General features: G+C 37.3%; 1 protein-coding gene and 1 long non-coding RNA gene across 2 annotated transcripts; both read left to right on the top strand.

Annotated features, from left to right (window-relative positions):
- Positions 1-343: 343 nt before the first annotated feature.
- LOC107591900 (uncharacterized) lies at positions 344-7,451 on the top strand. Its single transcript, XR_001609920.1, has 3 exons — positions 344-415; positions 7,382-7,385; positions 7,440-7,451. It is a non-coding gene; the product is annotated as an uncharacterized lncRNA (long non-coding RNA).
- A 4,398-nt stretch (positions 7,452-11,849) lies between these two features.
- On the top strand, positions 11,850-16,595 carry LOC107591887 (wolframin-like). Its single transcript, XM_016281168.1, has 6 exons — positions 11,850-11,951; positions 12,028-12,172; positions 12,281-12,454; positions 12,655-12,732; positions 12,835-12,992; positions 14,005-16,595. The coding sequence occupies exons 1-6, from the start codon at positions 11,850-11,852 to the stop codon at positions 15,835-15,837; spliced, it is 2,490 nt and encodes an 829-aa protein (XP_016136654.1). The 3' UTR covers positions 15,838-16,595.
- Positions 16,596-20,676: the final 4,081 nt, after the last annotated feature.

Genomic DNA, 20,676 nt, shown 5'->3' with positions numbered 1-20,676 from the left:
TGAGAGTCCCATTCTATGGTCCAGACGGATTTTAAAAAAGAAAATAAACTAATATAGTTTCGTGCCCTGTGACATTTACATTTCACCAGGTTAAAATAGTATCTCAAGCTTTATGCTTTATTTGTAATTTGCGCAGCTTGTCAGTGAACAACGGCTCTGTGTAGTAAATGCTGCTCCATGTGAAAGCATGCACGTGATGGAGATTTACCGCTGATTACAGAACCGGCTTTACTGACAACATGCGCATTAAATATCGCATGCAATTTATCATGCAACCCTACTATCAAGTAAAAAAGGTAATTTCGAGCCCTGTGATGAGAAGCTGAAGTGCAGCTTGATATCATCAAAATCATTTATCCATATTGGAAGTAAGAGACTGTAAGTTTTGAATGCCTATATCTCCTAAATGCAAATAGTTTCTATATATCCTTAAGGCTAACATATTTATACTAGAAGTTGAAAAACTTTAATTTTGATTTCATGGGGACTTTAAGTGTAACTTTAAGTATATTTCTAAGAAGTACATACCCTTCAGGAGAGAAAGAACTATCATTCCCAGTTGAACACATGGGTGATGGTAAAGATGAGAAAGTTAACTGGTTGTTGACACAGGGAGGTTCAGCCTGATTGTAGGAATCAAGTTGAATCAAGTGATTGTTGGAATCAAGAACTGGGACAAACTGCAATGAGTTAACATGCATTAAGTAAATGTGTTGGTATTAAGTCCATCCATTTAACCTAGCAGGATCAATTTACAACCACATAATTACTGACTCAGGCAGAAGCTCAAATGAATACAGCTAGACTGCTCTCCAAAAACATGGAAATGGCATTTAGATAGTAATATAAAGACATTAATTTTATTAATAAAGGGAATGAATTCAGTCCGATGGAAGCAAAAAGTGTCCATGTGGACGTAAAGTGTTTTTGACCCACTGACGTTGTTTTCTAAAAGTGTCCCAGACATGTTGCTTTTCAAAGTTGTCACTGAAAGGGCATCTTGAATGTGGAAATATTCAGTAGCATCTTCTTGTTCTCCCACAAAATCAAATAATATCTACATAATGATACATGAAGGAAATATGTGAATTTAGCACTCATTTTCAAAAAAAAGGGAACATTGCACAGTATTTCCAGCCTATATTATCACAATGATAAATTGTGTACAAATTACCAACCTGAATTGATTCAGATAAAATGAATCTTCTTGTTCTGGTATTGCCACTGGGGTATTTAAATCTGAGGGGAACTCCATGAGGTGCCTCAGGAATACCAGCCATTCTCAGCTGCCTCTCATATATGGCCTACATTAGGGATGCACCGATATGAAAATTTTGGCCGATACCAATAACTCTTTATTTTTGAAAGCCGATAACCGATATGTTGGCCGATTAAACTGTAAAATAATAATAAATTAGGGCTGCAACAATTACTGTCATTTTAAGTTGACCTACCTACCTTGTTCTTGATAAATCAATGAATAGTTTGGTGCATGTCAAAAGAAAGTGAAACATATTTGCCACAGTTAAAAGCCCAAGGTGAAATCTTCAAATGTCTTGTTTTCTATGATCAAATTTCATTTAATTTAACGATTAATTAATCTACTATTTGTTAACCTTAATGCTGTAAGATGCATCTATTGCAGTGGCAAAACGCCAGCTTTCTCACTCAAATGAAAATGTTTTTAGTCTAAATCAAAGATTAGAAAGATTGTAAAATTAATTAAAGTGCCCCTATTATGGGTAAGACGTTTCAGACGCGCGCTCCACTTCACTTCAATTCCCAACCCTAAACAGATCATCGTACTTATACAGATAATAATACCTTTCTGCGTCTTTCCTCTCTTTCCAAGGATTTCTTCTCCAGGTCATGCTTTGATCAATATGAAAAACAAAGCAGTTAATTCCATTTACCATAAATTATGCAATGACTTATGCAAGGTCTGATCTGACTGGGGGAAGTCGTGGCCTAATGGTTAGAGAGTTGGACTCGTAACTCAAAGGTTGCGGGTTTGAGTCTCATACCGGCAGGGATTGTAGGTGGGGGGAGTGGATGTACAGCGCTCTCTTCCACCTTCAATACCACGACTGAGGTGCCCTTGAGCAAGGCACCGAACTCCCAACTGCTCCCCGGGTGCTGCAACATAAATGGCTGCCCACTGCTCCGGGTGTGTGTTCACTGCTGTGTGCACTATGTATTGGTCCTAAGTAGGGATGTGCGAAATTACCAGATTAGTTAATTAAACAATACCGCTGTTGCTTGTCGACTTGGAAATACTAGTTTACATTTTCTTTGCACACTTAATGGTTTCTATGTTAACATCCCAAAGAGAATGCGCTTAAATAATGTTGTTAGTACACGGCAAATTTTTCTTGAGATTTGTACATTTGTTCAAACCCAGACACGCAAGTGGTTGTCATTGTAACGAACAACAATATCTTAACATGCTGACTTATGTGGACTAAATTTTATTTGAGGAAATCTGTTTATAATAGGCTATTGTGTTTGAACTTATTGGTCTTGCGCTGCCTATTGATTCATTTCATTTGAATATGTCTATAATGGGTAATGTTGCTGAAGTTAAATCTGCATTCTGATTCGGTCCATACCAGTCAGATAGGTGCCATATAGGGTTGCACGATATTGAAAAAAACTCACATTGCAATATTTTGTTTTTCTGCGAAATATATTGCGATATGAAAAAAAAGGCTTGAATAGCTCTATTTGGAAAAAAAAAAAATCGACGCAACAAAATACTGAACCCATTATAATCAGTGATGCTGTCTACAGATGCGGCGCGACACGACAAATCTCCGACAGTAAACAGCTGCCTCACTCTATTTATGACGAACTGATACAAAGTGATTTGAAACGGTCGCTTTGTCACGTTCGGTGTAGACATGGTGTCTGTGTGTGAGCAAAAAACGATCAGTATAAATATACCAATCAGTATACTAAACATCGCACATCCTGCGATGTGACTATTGTGGATATCGCATGACACATCGTGATATCGATACTGAAACGATATATCGTGCAGCCCTAGTGCCATATAAGTTTTGGTACCCAACCCTACTCTGGGGGACGGGGTTAGACTAGTCGGTTGCAAAATTTTCTTTTAAACGGTCCTAAGTTTGGTGAAGAACCGAGTGTGTGTTCTGATTGTGGATGCAACATTACTGAAAAAAGTTTTTAGCTAAACCCACATAAACTGTAAGACATACCTTTTCTTGGTCTGCACGCAAAGAATCCTGAAACTCTAGATCCTGCTGAAAACGTATGCATCTCCATTCATCCAAGGACTCCTGGCAAGTAATAAACAGGTAGACTATTTATTAAACAGACTTTGATTCCAATCTACAAAAGCATAACAGCACTGTTTCACACATTATTTCCTGGGACTGTGGTGGGTGGAACTCGGCCCCTGTAGGGGGGTCCTTCCAAGGGTTGGGTACCAAACTCTGTGCTTTTAAGGTTACCGACCAAATTGCGTCGGTACTACCGAGTACCGATTCATATTAAATCAATCTGCGCCAAATTTTGGTACCTGAGAATGCATCTGGGCGTGTATGTTATAGAGAGAGAGAGAGAGAGCGAGAGAGAGAGACCCTGTGACGTGATGTCACCCCTGCAACTCGTTCAAACACAACACAGGGCAAACCGAAATGTTCTGAAGTGTGGTTACATTTCTAAAAAGGGTGTTGTTTTGCACTACCATTGAGAAATTTTAACAAAAGTATGTTATAGACTTTTCAGTAAGACCCTAAAGAATCATACCAAACTGTGGAAAATGGACATCCGATGACCCCTTTAACTGTTTTTGAACTTTGCAAGACATACCTTTTCTTGGTCTTCGAGCAAAGACTCCTGGAACTCTAGATCCTGCTGACAACATATGGATTCATCCAAGGACTCCTAGTAAGTAATAAATATATAGACTACTTATTAAACAGAATTTGATCATTTTTCCAAACACCATCAAGAAAACCATTGAGTTGCTTGACTGTTGTGTGAGGGGATGCAAGTTCAAGACTGTGGTACCAATTTTGGGAATATAAATGATATTATTTTGATTGATGATACAATATGTTTATTGTGACAGATATGAAAAATGAGCAAATTCCAATCTATAAAAGCCTACACCACGTTACCAGTATTAGATCATCTTCTGTTAAGTCAACAAGTTGTAAAGTTGCAGCATCTGTGGATAATTGACCTTCAGCTGGATTAGGATGGCTGTTTGAAGGACAAATGCTAGTTGATGCTCTGCTGATCTCACTTGCAGACCTTTAAAACAAATAGTAAAGAATATTCAGAACCAAATACTCCAAAATAAAACAAAAAGTACAACTGATACATAATACATATGTAGATCAATGATACGTAGGTACATGGGATGCACCGAAATTTCGGCCGCCGAAAATGCAATTTTTTGCCTAAGAAAAAGAAAAATGGCAGAGAAACTCTGGTCGAAGTAGTGACACGGTAGTGGTCAACTGCACTTGAAGCTTTCAGTAAATTAAAAATGAAACACCCGAAACTGTATAACATGTAAAACGGGAACATAAAAGGAATATTCTAAAAGCAACACGTGTATTGTGTAAATTTAGAATTTGGTAAATAAGTAGATTACTGATGTCCATGTAAATGTAGTCATTATATTGGATCAGTGCATTCAGTTTTAAAGTGACAGCAACCTATAAATACCTGCTGCTAAGTCATTAATGTTAATGAAACAACAAAACATAGCTTTAACAAAGACTAATATATTTAATTTATACAGTGAGTGAACACTTAAGTGTTATTTTACATTTAGGCCTAATTATTACATGTCTGTACCTGAATACACTACAGTTAGACCTTACTTTATTTGTAACTTTATGCTGTATTTATCTATGCTTGTAATTAGTGTATTTGAGCTTAAACTAATTTAAAATAAGAAATAAATCATTTTTAAAAAGCATGTTCTGTTTTGAGTTTCAGCCAAGTGCATCCAGAATTTTCAGTTTCGGCCCAGAATTTTCATTTAGGTGCATCCCAAATGTTATGATTTGGTAAGAAGATTTAGTAAGAAAATGTTATGATTCTATCCACGTGTGTATAAATCAACTGGCTAAAATAGTTCAGATTTTTAGAGTATATTTAACATGCTGCTGCCACAGTACATATGAACATCACATTGACATTAGATAATTTCAAGGTTAATAGGCACACTATACTGTGTAATATGAATAAAACAGAGAGATGTTACAGTAAGTTAAGAATAGAACAGAATTTTTCAGACAGGCTTGGCTCATGCATCAGAGATCATTAACTAACATTTACTGACTAATAGTACAAGTTTTTAAACTGCTTATGTAGGGGGGAAACAGTTAAGGGCCTGTGCATACCTGCAGCGTTTGGCATGATCCTTAAGGTCCTTAAAAAAAAATTCTTCAGCACAAATCAGGCATTTTTCTTTGGGTCCAGATAAAACTGACTCAGGTTCCACCTATTGTGAGAATTTAAAGTTATGATTTATCTTCAGACAAAATACAAAGAACAATACTAGTATTTTAGAACAGTCTGTTTCCTGTGTACAAAATATCAGTGCACTCATTAAAACTTACAGGAGTTGTAGCAATATTTTTTTGCATTGGGCGTATGTAGATCAGGGCACTCTTCGTCTGGTTCTTGATTAATTTTATTGTATACCCGATGCTTGGGCAAGGTATCAGAGAAAGATTTTTGCTTCTGGTCATCCCCGACAGTTTTAAAAGCTCAAACCCCCCACACTCATTTAGTTTTGGATAGGCTCCTAGAATGTGAGTTTTGAGCTCCTCTGCACTGTTTTCATCTCCTGTACAATGACATTAGAGCAATTCCAACATTATTTTGTTAAAATCACTTAAAATTATTTCTACTCAAAATATATCTTTAACCTTACCTGAAGCGTAGTTACCAAGTGATGGTTACAAATGAAGAGAATATATACACTACTGTTGCAAGGTTTGGGATCAGTAAGATTGTGTAATGTTTCTGAAATACGTCTCTAATGCTCACAAGGGCTACATTTATTGGATCAAAAATACAGTAAAAATAGTAGGGTTGCCCTCTAATAGTCGACTAACCATTAGTTGACTAGAAGAAGCTTAGTTGACCAAAATTTTATTAGTTAGTTAGTTGTGAAAAAAAAAATCCTCAGGAAGTGGCGACTCAGTCCGTGAGAGAAATATCCTTAACGGCGGGTCCTTGTGGTAAAAACATTATGTCAGGTAGGATATCCAAACGATTGCCTATAATCCATCGACATCAAATATGGTTTAACACATGAAACATGTCAGTAGCAACTTTACATGGCTGCTCGCTCTAATGTTAACCAAGATAAATGTGTGCTATTATTAGGCGCATATCTAAGTGTTTGTGCAGAGTGTGGAAGCTGAAGTATAGTGCGCTTACTGCAAAACATGGAGACACTGGTGCAATCACTTGCATTTAACTTAAAATACTCCATTTTTGGTCTTACATTAAAGGCCCGTACACCAAGAACGATAACTATAAAGATAACGATATTAGCGTTCACACCAGCGGACGATATTGTCTGTTTATTCTAAGCGCATGTGCATCTGCCGCTTTAAAATCTCGAGTGTTTGTATCATTCATAAGCTGGAAAAAATCGTTCTGAAAGTGATTCCAACGATATAGTTTCTCTGTGCCTTTACCATTATAGTTGTGGTTAATATTGAGAATGATTTTTAGAACTATATCTTTATCGTACACACTAAAAAAATGCTGGGTTGTTTCAACCCAATGTTGGGTCAAATATGGACTAACCCAACTGTTGGGTTAAATTTTGGTTACATTTTTAAATTAACTTTTTACCCCAACAGTTGGGTTAGTCCATATTTGACCCAAAATTGGGTTGAAACAACCCAGCATTTTTTAGAGTGTATCTCTATAGTTATTGTTCTTGGTGTGAACAGGCCTTAAGAGTAGCCTAATACATCATTTAAAACAAATTTTATTTGTGTGCACACACACAATAACAACTAAACATTGTGCTTTGGTAAAAAAAAAGAAAACAAACAGGATGTGCGTTCTGCTGTCTTAGTCTTTGTGAAAACAATGGTACCATTCAAACATTGATAATAATCAGAAATGTTTCATGAACTGCAAATCAGCATATTAGAATGATTTCTGAAGGATCATGTGACACTGAAGACTGGAGTAATGATGCTGAAAATTCAGCTTTGATCACAAAAATAAATTAGTTTATATATTTAAATAGAAAACAGTTCTTTTGATTTATAATAATAATAATTTTGCAATATCACTGTTATAGCCATGATGAGGACATTACAAAAACATTACAAAATCTTACTGATCCCAAACTTTTTAACAGTTGTGTATGTTCCTCAAAAATGTCCCAAAAGGCCATTCTATCTATGCAAAATGTACAGTAATGATTTGGACCATCAACAATTTATCAATAATTATTCCCTTTAACAACTTACCAAAAAAAGTAAGTCTTTTCTCGCCAAGGCCAGCCGCACTGAGCATATCCTTCTCTTCTCTTGATGGTACAACCATTTGATCACTATTGTCCAAGCAGATGTATGATCTTGTACAGCTTGACCGACGTCTAGCTGGGGCACAGCGGTTACCAGTAGAATATGGTGCAAATATTCTGCACACTTCAGCTGGAAAACAAGATTATGTAATTTTATCTACTGAATAGTGACTTGGTGGGCTGAACACTTAAGCAAACAAATATTTATAATTTAATGTTTCTAATTGATTTAACAAATGATTCTTACTGAGGAAATCTTCATGAAAACAGGGGGGGGGGGGGTAACGTTACTTATACAACTTACTGTATTTGTATCTGTGTCTGTATGCTACATTCAAGGTCAGTTTTTGGGATTGACAACCTTATTTACTTACAGGTGAGTTTTTAGATGTTCCGTTCACACAGCATCTTACAGTAGAGTCTTCAATACTGTCTGTATGAACGTACAATGGGAGCCCGTCAAGCCCATTCTCTTACCAGTAACCATAGTGACACTGATCAGAGTAATATCAGAGATGACGACGTGTATAAAACTGAAAAGTCTTATCTTTTGACAAGACAAAAGTCCAGAGCACACGAGTTTATCTGTCAAATATTTATTAAACTACAGCAGTTGTTATACCTAACACAGTGTCTACACCGCGTCCGGTATAGAGTAGAGCATTAGAGTCAAGCGTAGAACAAAACACTGACGAGAGTAACGTTAGCTCCGGTTTAAAACAGTGACCGAGAATGTGGTTGGGAAGCCTTAAAATGGCAAATTTACAGGTGTGAGGTCGGTTATAGAATGCGGTTGTTACTCCCGTGAATACGGGAATGCTAAAATACAGCCGTATTCTGTTGCTGTGTGAACGTGGCTTATTAATATGAACTAACGTTACATAGAGTGACACTAATGTTAGCCGTAAACATTTTTTTTTTACCGTCAACAGGGTGTCTTGCCAAGGTGGGTGCCGAAGTTGATGGTCCATCCACCGGAGCAATACTCTCTGGGTGAAATCGGCGTTCCATTTCACTGGCTATGTCCCTTAAAATTTTTGATATGTCTGTATTCGACATTTTAATTTAAAAGAGTAAAGCAAATGACGAGAAAGATTTCCTGAGGCAACACACGCTTTTAGCGCCAGTATTTAACGGCTCTCCCCTCTTTAGCCAATCAGAGAGCTTGTTACATCCATCCCACCAATCGGCTAATTTGCATTTTCACCAGCGCGCAAGGCCCAAAGTGTCACAGAAATGCTAAATGGAGAGGCTAAAAGGAGAAGCTAAATGATTAAGCAGATGAAATAGCTAATTTAAAAAGGAAAGACAGCGGGGAAATGGAAATGCAAATAGGTAAAGGAATTGCCCTTTTAATTGCCTGACAAAACCTGTATTTGTAATTCAGTTTGTGAATCCAATTACTTATTTCCCCTTTTAAATTGCATTTTCAAAATACAATTTGAAATTCCTCATTTTATTAATGAATTCATGAATGCATTTTTAAAGGCTGTGTTTATTGAGTGTTTTATGTTATTTTTTGTAAATCCCTTTTCAATTCGAACCATTTATTAGTTTTCAAGTTAATTAATTTGTTAACTCATTTATTAATGTCTATTTTTATTGTACAATTAGTTAATAATTAATGAAATTCTTTATTACTATTTCCGTGACACTCGTGGTCCTCCATACATAGTGAGGTAGATATGTGGGGGCGTGTTAGAACGAGCCTTTTTAGGTAAGCGTGGTTAACGCTTAAATTTATAAAGAATATCTTTGGATTTGAGACTTTAGTCTTTGCTACTTTACAGATCTTCTTTATGCACCAAGAGCCTGTTACACTCCAAAGAAAGGACAAATTGAAATTGCATCATATGGAAAAAAATATTTCTGCATCTTATTTCCTCGTTTCAAATCCATGAATGAATTATTCATATTTGCTTAGCATTATTACATTACTTGATCGGTGTTCAGCTTTCGTGTGGTTGTGGGTCTTAAAATTAGGCAAAATAAATATTTTTATTTTATTTGATTTTAGTTTGGTTTTTTTTTTTTTTTCCCCTCAAGTTTTTTATTTTGAAAATCCGGGAAGGCAGCAACAGGAACTTGAATAGGCAATGTCAACATTCTGGTTCAGTCAGTCAGTCAGTCAGTCAGTCAGTTGGGGGGTGGGGGGGGTTTATTTAGTAAGCATCATCCGGACGGGCCTCTGCTCAGTGCGCTGGGTGCTCATCACTTACTTCAGTTACACTGTGTCTGGTGTCAGGGTACACTAAAGGCAGCTCTGACATACTTATGATGGAGTGATAAAGGAGCACAGGTAAGAAAAAAAGGCGAAAGGAATGTCGTTGCAGTCGGTGATTGAAGACTCGCTGTGTAGTTTCATTTATGTAATGTATGTCTGTGAAGAGCGTTCACAGACATACAGAAAAATCAACAGTTTAATCGTTTGGAAGTGATCGGATGTACTTCTGTTTGCTCAAAACTCCGCATTTGAACAGTCAATAGCAAATACTTAAACTAATAACAAAAGAGTAGATAATTCAGAAGCACCAGATTCTCACAGCAAAGTCAGAATGACCTCCTCTCATAGGTTCACGAAACAGTCGTCCATAAAATGCATTGCTGTTCTGTTGTAAGTAATCTTAATGCATCTTCTTTCGGAAGGCCAAATAAAGTTTCGCCTAGAAACACACAGCGTCTCCCTGACATGGCTGCTTCAACACTAACTGCGGTTACTGAAAGCACGCCTTCTTTCTTTGCCTGCACATTTGGGCGGCATTATGCAAATATTTGCACATAGTGAGGTAGATATGTGGGGGCGTGTTAGAACGAGCCGTTTTAGGGGGGCATGGCAGAGTCTTAACTTTTATAAAGAATATCTCTTTGGTTTTGAGACTTTAGTCTTTGCAACTTCAGGGATCTTATTTATGCACAATCAGCTTGTAACACTCCAAAGAGAAAGGAAAACTTGAAATCGCATCATATGACCCCTTTAACTAAAAATATTAAAAATAGTTTTCAGTTATTGAAATAAAGCTGAAATCAGAAATAAATGATAAAGATTAGATTAAAAACTTACAATTAAAAATGTTGCCTTGGTAACTAGTAGAAATAAGTTTAACTACTTATTTTATAATTTAAAATATTTAAAAAACTAAACTAATTAAAATAAATGACTAAAATTGTAATTAAAATGATATATAATTATATATAATACTACAATAATGCTGACATGCACACAACTTGTCATAAATAGTACAATACCACATCAAATTGCCATATGAAGAGCACTGATATGTTGTCTTAATGTTTTTCTTCCTTATGTTTTCTGCTTTTAACTACCAAGGAAGAGTAGTACACTCAGCTACATTTAACACATTATCATAGATACGCCAGGACTACATTGCCTGAACACACTGATCTGATTTGCAAACAGTTGCAAATAAGATGGTGTAGGTAGTCAGTCTTAAATATCTGATTTGAAAAACAAATGTGTGTAAAAATCTGCTGTGTGAACATCTTTAGTATAAACTGGACTGGTTTACTACTATTAGGGAGGTAACGATTAACCGCGAGCCGGTTGAAAATCTATTAAAATATGTGACAATTCAAATCGGTTGAGATGCTAAACAAATCGCGATTCAATTAGGTGTAGGAGTTTATATGAATGCATGTCTGAGGGGAGCTTACTGTCTTTAGAAAAGTTTAGATGGTATTTCTTCTTTTCATCTTGCCTCTGTATAATGCATATTAAAGTTCATAAGTGCAGCGCTGCTTTGTTTACAGCGGAAACCAATGAAAAGCTTTAAGCGCCGCCTGCTGGCAGAGAGTGCATCTGCGTCTCATTCAGCTCGTCTGCTGTTTCGGTTTCATGCAGATATTTTTTTATGTATAGTATCACAAAACTGAAGTCAAACCATTCCGTTTTTGCTTCAAACTTCGAAATTATACAATCTAATTTAGATTAAAAACTGCTCATGTTCCATGCATGCAGCATCTTTGTTTGGATCATGATTAAAATGCAGTGGTTGCCTCTAATTTTAAATGGAAAGAGCACAGACAAAGCCTTAGTTTGTTTATATGAAGATATTTCAAAAGAGCAGTAATATGCAAGTGCCCTATTAGTATATTATTATAGTGTTCTATTTCAATTTCACAAAGAAATGTGCAGCATTTTGTCCAAGCAATAAATCTTTTTGTTAAAAAAAATCGTGAAATCAAAATCGTGAATCGAATCGAGAGTTGAGTGAATCGTTACATCCCTAACTACTATACGTGTTTGTTGTGACAGCATAATATGAATATGAGGCTATTTTTTATGTGGGCTTCTTTTCATTTTCTAGGGGAAATCCCAGAGGAACTGAGCATAGATGATCTTAAACAGAGGGCAAAGAATGGAGACACCAAAGCACAGACAGAGGTCTGAGTGCCACAAACACAGACACACTATACATCTTTATAGTAATTAGAAAAACTTACACTGTGTTTTTGGACAGATTGGTAGATATTACCTGAGATTAGCTGAGCAAGAAGACGAGGAAGTGAATTCGGTTACAGCCGTTACATGGCTGCTCCAGGCGGCCAAAAACGGACGGAAAGATGCAGTGAAACTGCTACAGCGTTGCTTGCATGAAAGAAGAGGTAAAGCAGATACTTATTATCATATCTAGATTATAAACATATGACATCCCTTTCTCTGTACTTACATTTAGCCTGAATGTATAATGGATTTGCGTGTGTGTGTGCCAGGCATCACAGCTGAGAACAGAGAGGAGGTGTGTTCCCTGGCATGTGAATCTCGTTTTCAGCGTAGTGTAAGGAAAGCAGCTCTGCTCATGTACTGGAAACTCAATCCAGAGAGGAAGAAAAACATCACTGCCACTGAACTTGTGGAAAATGTGAGCCAGCTCAACATTGAGACAGGTGAAACATCAGGAATCTGTTGTTGTGATCAACAAGTTTGGACGGTGTTGAAAGAATAGTGCTTCTGTCAATACCCTTGTGTTGTCCCCAACCTGCTGTTATAATTTTCAAAAATAAAAATTAGAATCTTTATGCAGATATTTTATATGTAAATATCTCCAGAACATTTAACATGATTGTGTGTCCTCCTCCTCCTCTAGATGGCGTTCCCAACAGCCCTCTCTCAACCCCAACACAGAAACAAAGAAAAGTTTTGGAGAGTTTGGTCACAAGAGATGGTGAATGCATTGTGTTTCTTTCCTTTAGAGTCTAATATGTTTTAGACTTTGTGGTCTAATATGCATATAATGTCCTGCATTTGTGTGTCTGTTCTCTGGCAGGGGCTGATTATGTAGGTGTAGAAGAGTTTGTTGAAAATACTAAACAATATGCTGAGGGTATTTCCCCAACTCCTGCCATGGAAGGGGTCGCTGGTGATGATGATGATGATGATGAAGAACCAGTAAAGAACCCAGATGAACTCCCTTTGCATCAGAAGGTGTTATTACATTTCTGCATAAATCTATGAATGTGAAAACTTGGCAAGATGACTCATTGTGTACTGCCTACGTGGCCAGCTGTCCACACAAAAGATTCCACTTTGGTTAGGATACCATTTAAGTAATTGATGTTAGATGCTCTTCATAGACAATAGGAGATGATTACACACAGGATGTTGGCTAATGTGCCGATACATGAATAAGAACACCTATTTATTGTATGACGTGATGAATCTTTAATTTGGTAGAAAAACTGCTTATATAGTCATTCGCACTGCATGTTATTCCATGTCTGGCATATTTGGCATGTTCAACATAATCAGTGTTAGAGCATTTCCCGATAAATAAGGGTTCGCTACCAAAACAGTGATCATATATTAAAGTACAACACAAAAACGAAATTTGAATGAAAAGTCTTATCTATTTTGTTACTTAAAAGTAGGTCACATGTACATGATATTTGGAGTTCTCAAAAATCATTTACACACTCTCGTGCCATTCCAAATCCATATGAATTGAGTGGTTTAATCCGAGTCTTCTGTCAATCGCTTTATATGACGAACAGATTTAATTTAGGCTTTTAATTCACATACAAATGATAGATTGGATGACAGATCAATGCACATACATAGAACATCAAATACATCCACAGAAGCTAAAACGTACTTGCTTGATGCATGAAAACCAACCCCATGCGGTTCTACTGTGTCAAGAAATTAAACATTTTGGTTGGGTTGATTTTCAATGGATAAGAAAAATTGTGAGAGAATATTTAAAATAACTTAATTTATGTTTTGAGGATGAACGAAAGTCTTAAGGGCTTGGAACAACAATGATATTTCCATTTTTTTGTGGACTATCCCTTTAATGACAACACATTCTTAATATTTCTGACATTTGACGTCACTACTATTTAGTTAAGCAGCTCACTATGTTTTGAGACGCATCCAATATTATACTGTACTAACAAATGATATTTGGCTAAACAAATAATTTTCTTCATACCTACAGGTGTTGAAGTTTCCCCTTCATGCAGTGATGGAGGTGAAAGAGGTGTTGATTGACTGGGCGTCACGTGCTGGCATGCAGTGGATTAGCGCTCTCATACCTACTCATCACATCAATGCCCTCATCTTCCTCTTTATCATTTCCAACCTAACCCTGGAGTTCTTTGTCCTCGTCATTCCCCTCATTATATTCTACCTCTCTTTCGTGTCAATGGTAATCTGTACGCTCCGAGTCTTCCAGAACAGCAAGGCATGGGAGAACTTTCGAGCGCTGACCGCCATGTTGTCTCATTTTGAGCAGGGGATCGACCTTGAGCTGGCCGAGTCCAACTTCACACGGAACCACCTTGAGCCATACCTATATTTCCTCCTTTCTGCACTTTTCCTCATCCTCTCATTTCCTGTGGCAGACAAGTCCTGGTTGCCATGTTCGGAACTGGCTACGGTTGCAGTCTTTTTCACTGTAAGCAGCTACTTAAGCCTGCGACCAGCAGCACAGCAGCATGCCAGATTTGCTCTGCTCTCCCAGGTTGCCTCTGCCATTTCTGCATTCATGAATCAGTTGCTGGGAGGCTGGGTGGGTCGTATAGTTGGTGGCACTTGGTTCAGCATGCACCTTGGTGACTGGTTGGTACTGCATGTGGGCGTGCCTTGTGTTTTGTATCTCTACCTCGTCTACCTGTGTTCCCGTATGGCCACAGCAGGTGGTGCACGTGGCACCTACTGTGTGTTGCTGCCTTACCTGGTGTGCTTCATCTGGTGTGAACTGTCCGTCACGCTGTTGCAAGAGTCCACTGCATTGGGGCTTATGCGCACAGCTGTGGGCTACCTCCTTTTCTTCTTTGCTTTGCCGGTGTTATCGCTGGCTTTAGCAGCCGGAATGCTGGTGCAGCTAGTGCAGTGGTTCCTTGGCCTGGAACTGACCAAAATGATTGTAACGGTGTGCGTTTGCGTGCTGCCTGTCCTGCTGCGCTGGTGGACACGTTTTAGTGTGTCGCCCTTGGCAGTGCTGCGCTCCTTGCGGCGTAGCAGTGTGGTCAAGTTGATCCTTGTGTGGATTTCAGCTCTGGTGCTCTTCAGCTGGTTCTACGTATACCGTTCGGAGGGGATGAAGGTATACAACTCCACCCTGACTTGGCAGGAGTACAGCGACCTGTGCGGCCCTCGTGCATGGAAGGAGCGTAACATGGCACATGCCCAGATCCTCTGCAGCCACTTGGAGGGACACCGAGTAACATGGGAGGGCCGGTTTAAGTATGTTCGCGTCACTGAGATTGAGAACGGCGTGCAAACTGTCATCAACCTTCTGCCCGTCTTTATAGCAGACTGGGTTCGATGTCTATACGGCGAGGAGTATCCTGCCTGTGAAGAGACCCAGCCGGGACCAGCTGAACCACTGTGTCAGCTCAAGGCCCTTGCAAAGCACAAGTGCCATGTCAAACGTTTCGACTACTACAAGTTTGAAGTAACTATGGGGATGCCACAGAAGGTGCGCAATGGGGCACAAGATTTTGATGATGCCACCAAAGACATTGTGCTGCGGGCTAGTAACGAATTTCGCAGCGTCCTACTGGCACTCAGCTCAGGCAGCGGGGTGGAGTTCAGCACGGTACTTGAGGGTAGACTGGGCAGCAAATGGCCAGTGTTTGAGCTCAAAGCCTTGCGCTGCAAAACATGTGCCTCGCCGCTTGTACCAATAAAACAACAGGTCAAGATCGAGCAGGACTGGAGGGTTAATGCTAGAAATGCCTTAGCGTTTGCCTTCAATTTCCTGTTCCACCCTCTGCTCTCAGCTGAGGTGGACGGTACTGTAGCTACTACAGAAGTATCTGTGTGAAGCTAGTTTTTGACCATTGGTATACACTGCAGTATTAGACTGAATTTCGAAGTGCAAGGATATTTGATAAAGTGCTTTTGATAAAAGTGCTATTAAAACGCCAGAGGCATTGTCATCTGGTTTTGTCTGTTTCAAGTATGAAAGTGAACAACTTTCTGTAGCACCTATAGCAGAGGTGCCCAATCCTGTTCCTGAAGGGCCATGATCCTGCAGAGTTTAGATCCAGCCTGATCCCATACAACTGCCTTGAATTTTCTAGTAATCCTGAAGAACTTCTTTAGCTGGTTCAGGTGTGTTTAATTAGGGTGGTCCTCCAGATGCAGACTTGGACACCCCAGTGCTACAGAAACCAAATAAAATACCACTAAAATCCCTGCACTATTTAATTCCCCTTTAACTATTTAATAAAAAGTTAAGGAATATGAATATGTATATCATGGGGAAATTGAAAGCCATGCCTAAATTGCCAAAAACCAGTGCATCTGGACTCACTAAATTTTCTATAGTGAGAGGTTACATTCACTAGCTTTCCCATGTTTTATTGATTTATAGGGCTTTTGAATGTCTGATATTATATTTAATTGAGTTATTTTATTGGAAGATAATTCATTACTATTTGGGTGTGTGCAAGTGTGTGTCTGCGTTTTATCATTAATATGCCTTAGATTGGTTCAAACGTATCTTTTGAAGATTTATGTAACCCATTTAGGGCATATAGAACAAATGTGAAAATGATTAATGATTTTTCTGTGAAAATACTGTAAAGTACAATAGAGGTTTTTCTTAGACACACGTATAGATCTTTTTATTTTCTATAAGTTTGGGATTATTATCGTCACATATATTAATAATAATATCTTTTTGAGATTTTAGTAGACATTTCAAACCTTAAACATTGCTGAACAGATTTCTGATTGTTTGTGGCTGCATTGAAGGTACAATCTGACCAGTACATTGCACAATATTAAAACACTGTATGTAGTAATTGAATTTGTCCTGTGTGAAAAATCAGCCCTTATATAAATTTCATTTGCGGTACTATAAATATGTGAATGTGCCATCACTGCATTATATAACAGTCAATAATGAAGTGCCACTCATCATTTATCATACCTATGCAACCAAAGAGAAGCCACCTACACACGCCTGCATATCGACTGTGTTATCTCTGTTTACTGACATACACTGTCTGAGCTTTCCATTCTGTTTCAGTGAATATTCCACCTTGTCTTACAGACTTGTGGGTGGGCACGTTTGACTTGGGGCCAGTAAGCAACAACACTTAACAACCACTTAACAGATAAAACACTGTGAATATCACAGCAACTGAATAACAAGCTGGTATGTCAGCAAACTTTGGATATACAAACACAGCTCTTATCTTCAGATAATGTAAAAATCTAGTTTTATATGCATTGTGCGGAGTAATGAGAGGCGCGATACAGCAGCAGAGTTTTCAGATATTTATGAACAGTACAACCATTAGATGGCAGAATAATTATATCTACTGAAACTTGAATGTACTGGTGAAAGCCACCTCCAAAAACTGTTGCATCTGCTTAAAAAGGTAATTATGAAGGACTCAACCATGCACCCTTTTAGACTGTGATTCTATCCTGGGGTGGTTAGAAAGTATTTTTTTTTTTTTAGGAATAATTAGGTCAAAACAAGAATTTGTCTTATATTCGGAACAATAGGTAAATGCAGCTATAAACTATATGATCTGCTGAAACTGTTCTAGAAGCTTGGGTTTGTCAGCCATAGACATTCTTAAAGCCAGATTTTTTTTCCAGACTTCCTTTTCCTGAGAAACTTGCAAAGATACAGTGTCTGGCAGCATCAGTTTCTGATTTTATAAGAAAGAAAAAAAAACGGATACATAAAAAACTACACAAACCAATGGTACTGGCTCAAGTGAAGGATTACCTGTTTAAACCACAAATAACATCCAAACGGATTGATTTCTTCTACAATAATCCATGTATCATATTGAGCTGCTAATGTTTTTATAATTATATATGATTATATTGAATCTATCATGGTATGAAATAATATATAATGAATTAAACATGGTCTGAATGGAAAATATCACATTTGATCGTTCTTATTTGGAGAAAGAAATGTGCTGAATATGCCATTTGTACAAAAACTGTTCTAATTTCATAACCCTGGAAAACTTTCTGACAGTGAACAATGGACATGGACATAATACACAGTACATAGTAGTTTGGTGCTAATTTACAAAGTTTTACACATTAAGAAATAGTTTTTGTGAAGAGTCATCTGAATAGTGTGCACTTACATGAGATGAAGACTATTTTCAAAATAGTTTTCTTTAAAAACGTGTTTCAATTAAATACAGTGTCTATGGTGTGTCACCCTTCTGACCCGTGCATTTCACTAATAGAGATTTTTGTTGGCCAAACAAGAAGTTAGCATCACCCTGGTTCCCTCCACAAAAACCCAATCAGATTTGTGACTAATAAAAGTTTATGATTCTTACGTTTTGTTTATGATGATAATCTTTAGAATTGTTATGAATTTCGAAGCCTATACAATCATCACAAGTAAGAAGCCAACGTTAGACTATAAACAAACAACACAGTAGCATAATTTTCATGTCACCGCCATTAAGCTTCTGACAACTTTATTTGATCAGTCTTTATTTAAAACCATTTTCCTTGAAAGTTTGAGTTAGAATAGTTTGCAAGAGCACTATTATAAACACAAAGCTGGAAAAATGGGCTAGTGAGTACAGTAGGTGATATCACAAGGGTGTATTACTGATTACAAAAAAACCATTGACTTCAGTCGATGGAAGCGGAAATACTAAATGCTATCTTGTTTCCGGGTTTTGGCATACAAAAATATGTCGTCCCTACAACACTGTATTTCATTTGAGGCTATGCACAAAGGTTTAAATATTCAATATCCATGATAAAGATCCAACTCTTCAACTTTGTTGAGTATCTGTGTCCCAATCTTCTGCATTCAAATGCCTAATGTATCACAGCGATAAAGGCTATCCCTATTCGAAGGCTTCTTAAAATGCTACCTCAAAATGTATATTTCATTGCCAGGTGAAAGATATTACCAATGGATCCTTTGCGGCCCGGACGATCCCAAGGTTCATTGCTGCCCAATTTTTAATTTTTGTTTTTATAAAAAATTCTAGATTACACTTTTAAATGTAAGTATTGGGTTTCAGCTTATGCTGGGTATACATTACAAGACTTTAGGCCCAGTTTGCACTCGCAACATTTTTCTGGAGATTGCCGACGAAAGGCAACTTGGTGCTCCGTTACATGAGTGACGATCACATAGCATGAATCGCAAAAACGTGATCTGAGAGAAACGCAGAAGCGCCGCTGATGCTTGAGAAATATAATACCTAAAACCAGGGGTTACATTGGGATTTGTTATGTGGGGGGGCTCTATGGTATCGAGCTTTGGTTATATATATGCAACGTGTGTGTGTTTTGTTTTTTTGCAAATATGATTTATTTTGAAGCAATATTCTCATCAGTTTTCTATCAGCTGTGACATATAAATCTGCATGTTTTTTATATTTTATCCAAGGGCATTTTTTTTTACCTTTATAGAGGGTATTTTCCCGCTAATATTTAATTTCAAATTCTTACATTTGATCTATAAATTCAATTATAATAAAGTGATTATCTATATGTTATCAAATTAAATCAAAATACAACTGCATTAAATAATATTATGAGATTATTTTAAATAGCTATGTTTGAATATACAAACAAGAAATTATGGTGGAAATGATACTTTTCAACGAAATTAAAATGGCAGTAGTGAGTGTTTAATGAGTGAGTCATTGAGTCATTCATTCAAATGATTCGTTCAAACGGCAGATTTATCAGATGTTTATGCATGGGCTAATGAAACTTTGACTCAACCGATTCGTTCAAAACACGGAATCAATCAGCAATGAATCGGCTGGTTGCTGTGAAATGCACTGTGTTTCCGCCTAAAATTTAAGTGACCATATTATTGTATTTGCTTATTGAACTGTTTTTAGATCTAATAAACTGTCATAATGGTGAAAACATTGTGTGATGTGGCCTAACTAACTGTATATTAAATATAAAAACATTCCATTTTTAACTTTTACCTCAGGATGCTGAGTTTCTATGTGTTGCGCGTTTTGATTTCACCTGGAGAGGTGAACCCTATACTGTCAATAGATGCATTATATACAGTAGCTAGATCCACTATTCAACACTTACTCTAAATGTAATAAAATCTGAATAATACTTGTGTTTTGGTGTTGGTTACTGGTGTTTTAATCATGTTACTTGTCTGGCGTTAATGAAGCGTTAATGTCGAGCCCTGAAGTGAATCGAGTCTATGTGCCGACAGCCCCGGACAGCCCCGGCCAGTCATGTAGTGTGATAGATACAGTTGGTTAGTTGGTTAAACAACTGTTTTCAGACAAAAATTCCAAACACTCCTTCCTTCTGTCACTGGTTGCCAAACAGATAACCCCGCCCCAATAACTCATGCTATATGTAAAATAGTTTGTCTATATTGACAATCAATTTTTGTATATATATAAATAGTTTTATATTTCATGATGGGGGTTGGTGTTAAAGAATTGTGTTATAATAACCCCTACAAATACAACTCATTATATACACTATAAACACTTTAAAGGAGATGGTATGGCATGTAGATGTTTGTGAAAGATATTTTCTCTGTTTAGGAGGGATGATTATTTTTTAATCATAGCCTATTTATTGCATCAAAATAATTTTTTCAGTTGTTTATTGCAACAATACATAACTTGTCTAGTGCTCTTATGAAAGTTTATAGCAT

Source organism: Sinocyclocheilus grahami, unplaced genomic scaffold, assembly GCF_001515645.1.
Source record: "Sinocyclocheilus grahami isolate Dianchi unplaced genomic scaffold, SAMN03320097.WGS_v1.1 scaffold147.1, whole genome shotgun sequence".
In the NCBI taxonomy this organism is placed as follows: Eukaryota; Metazoa; Chordata; class Actinopteri; order Cypriniformes; family Cyprinidae; genus Sinocyclocheilus; species Sinocyclocheilus grahami.
The sequence above is the reverse complement of the archived record's forward strand: the minus strand, read 5'-3'. Positions and strand labels throughout refer to the sequence as shown.

Bases quoted from the DNA above. Each gene is read 5' to 3' on its own strand.
- LOC107591887 (XM_016281168.1), top strand. From the start codon at position 11,850: ATGTGGGCTTCTTTTCATTTTCTAGGGGAAATCCCAGAGGAACTGAGC. The intron at 11,952-12,027 runs GTCTGAGTGCCA...GTTTTTGGACAG, and splicing joins ACACCAAAGCACAGACAGAG to ATTGGTAGATATTACCTGAG. The intron at 12,455-12,654 runs GTGAAACATCAG...CTCCTCCTCTAG, and splicing joins CCAGCTCAACATTGAGACAG to ATGGCGTTCCCAACAGCCCT.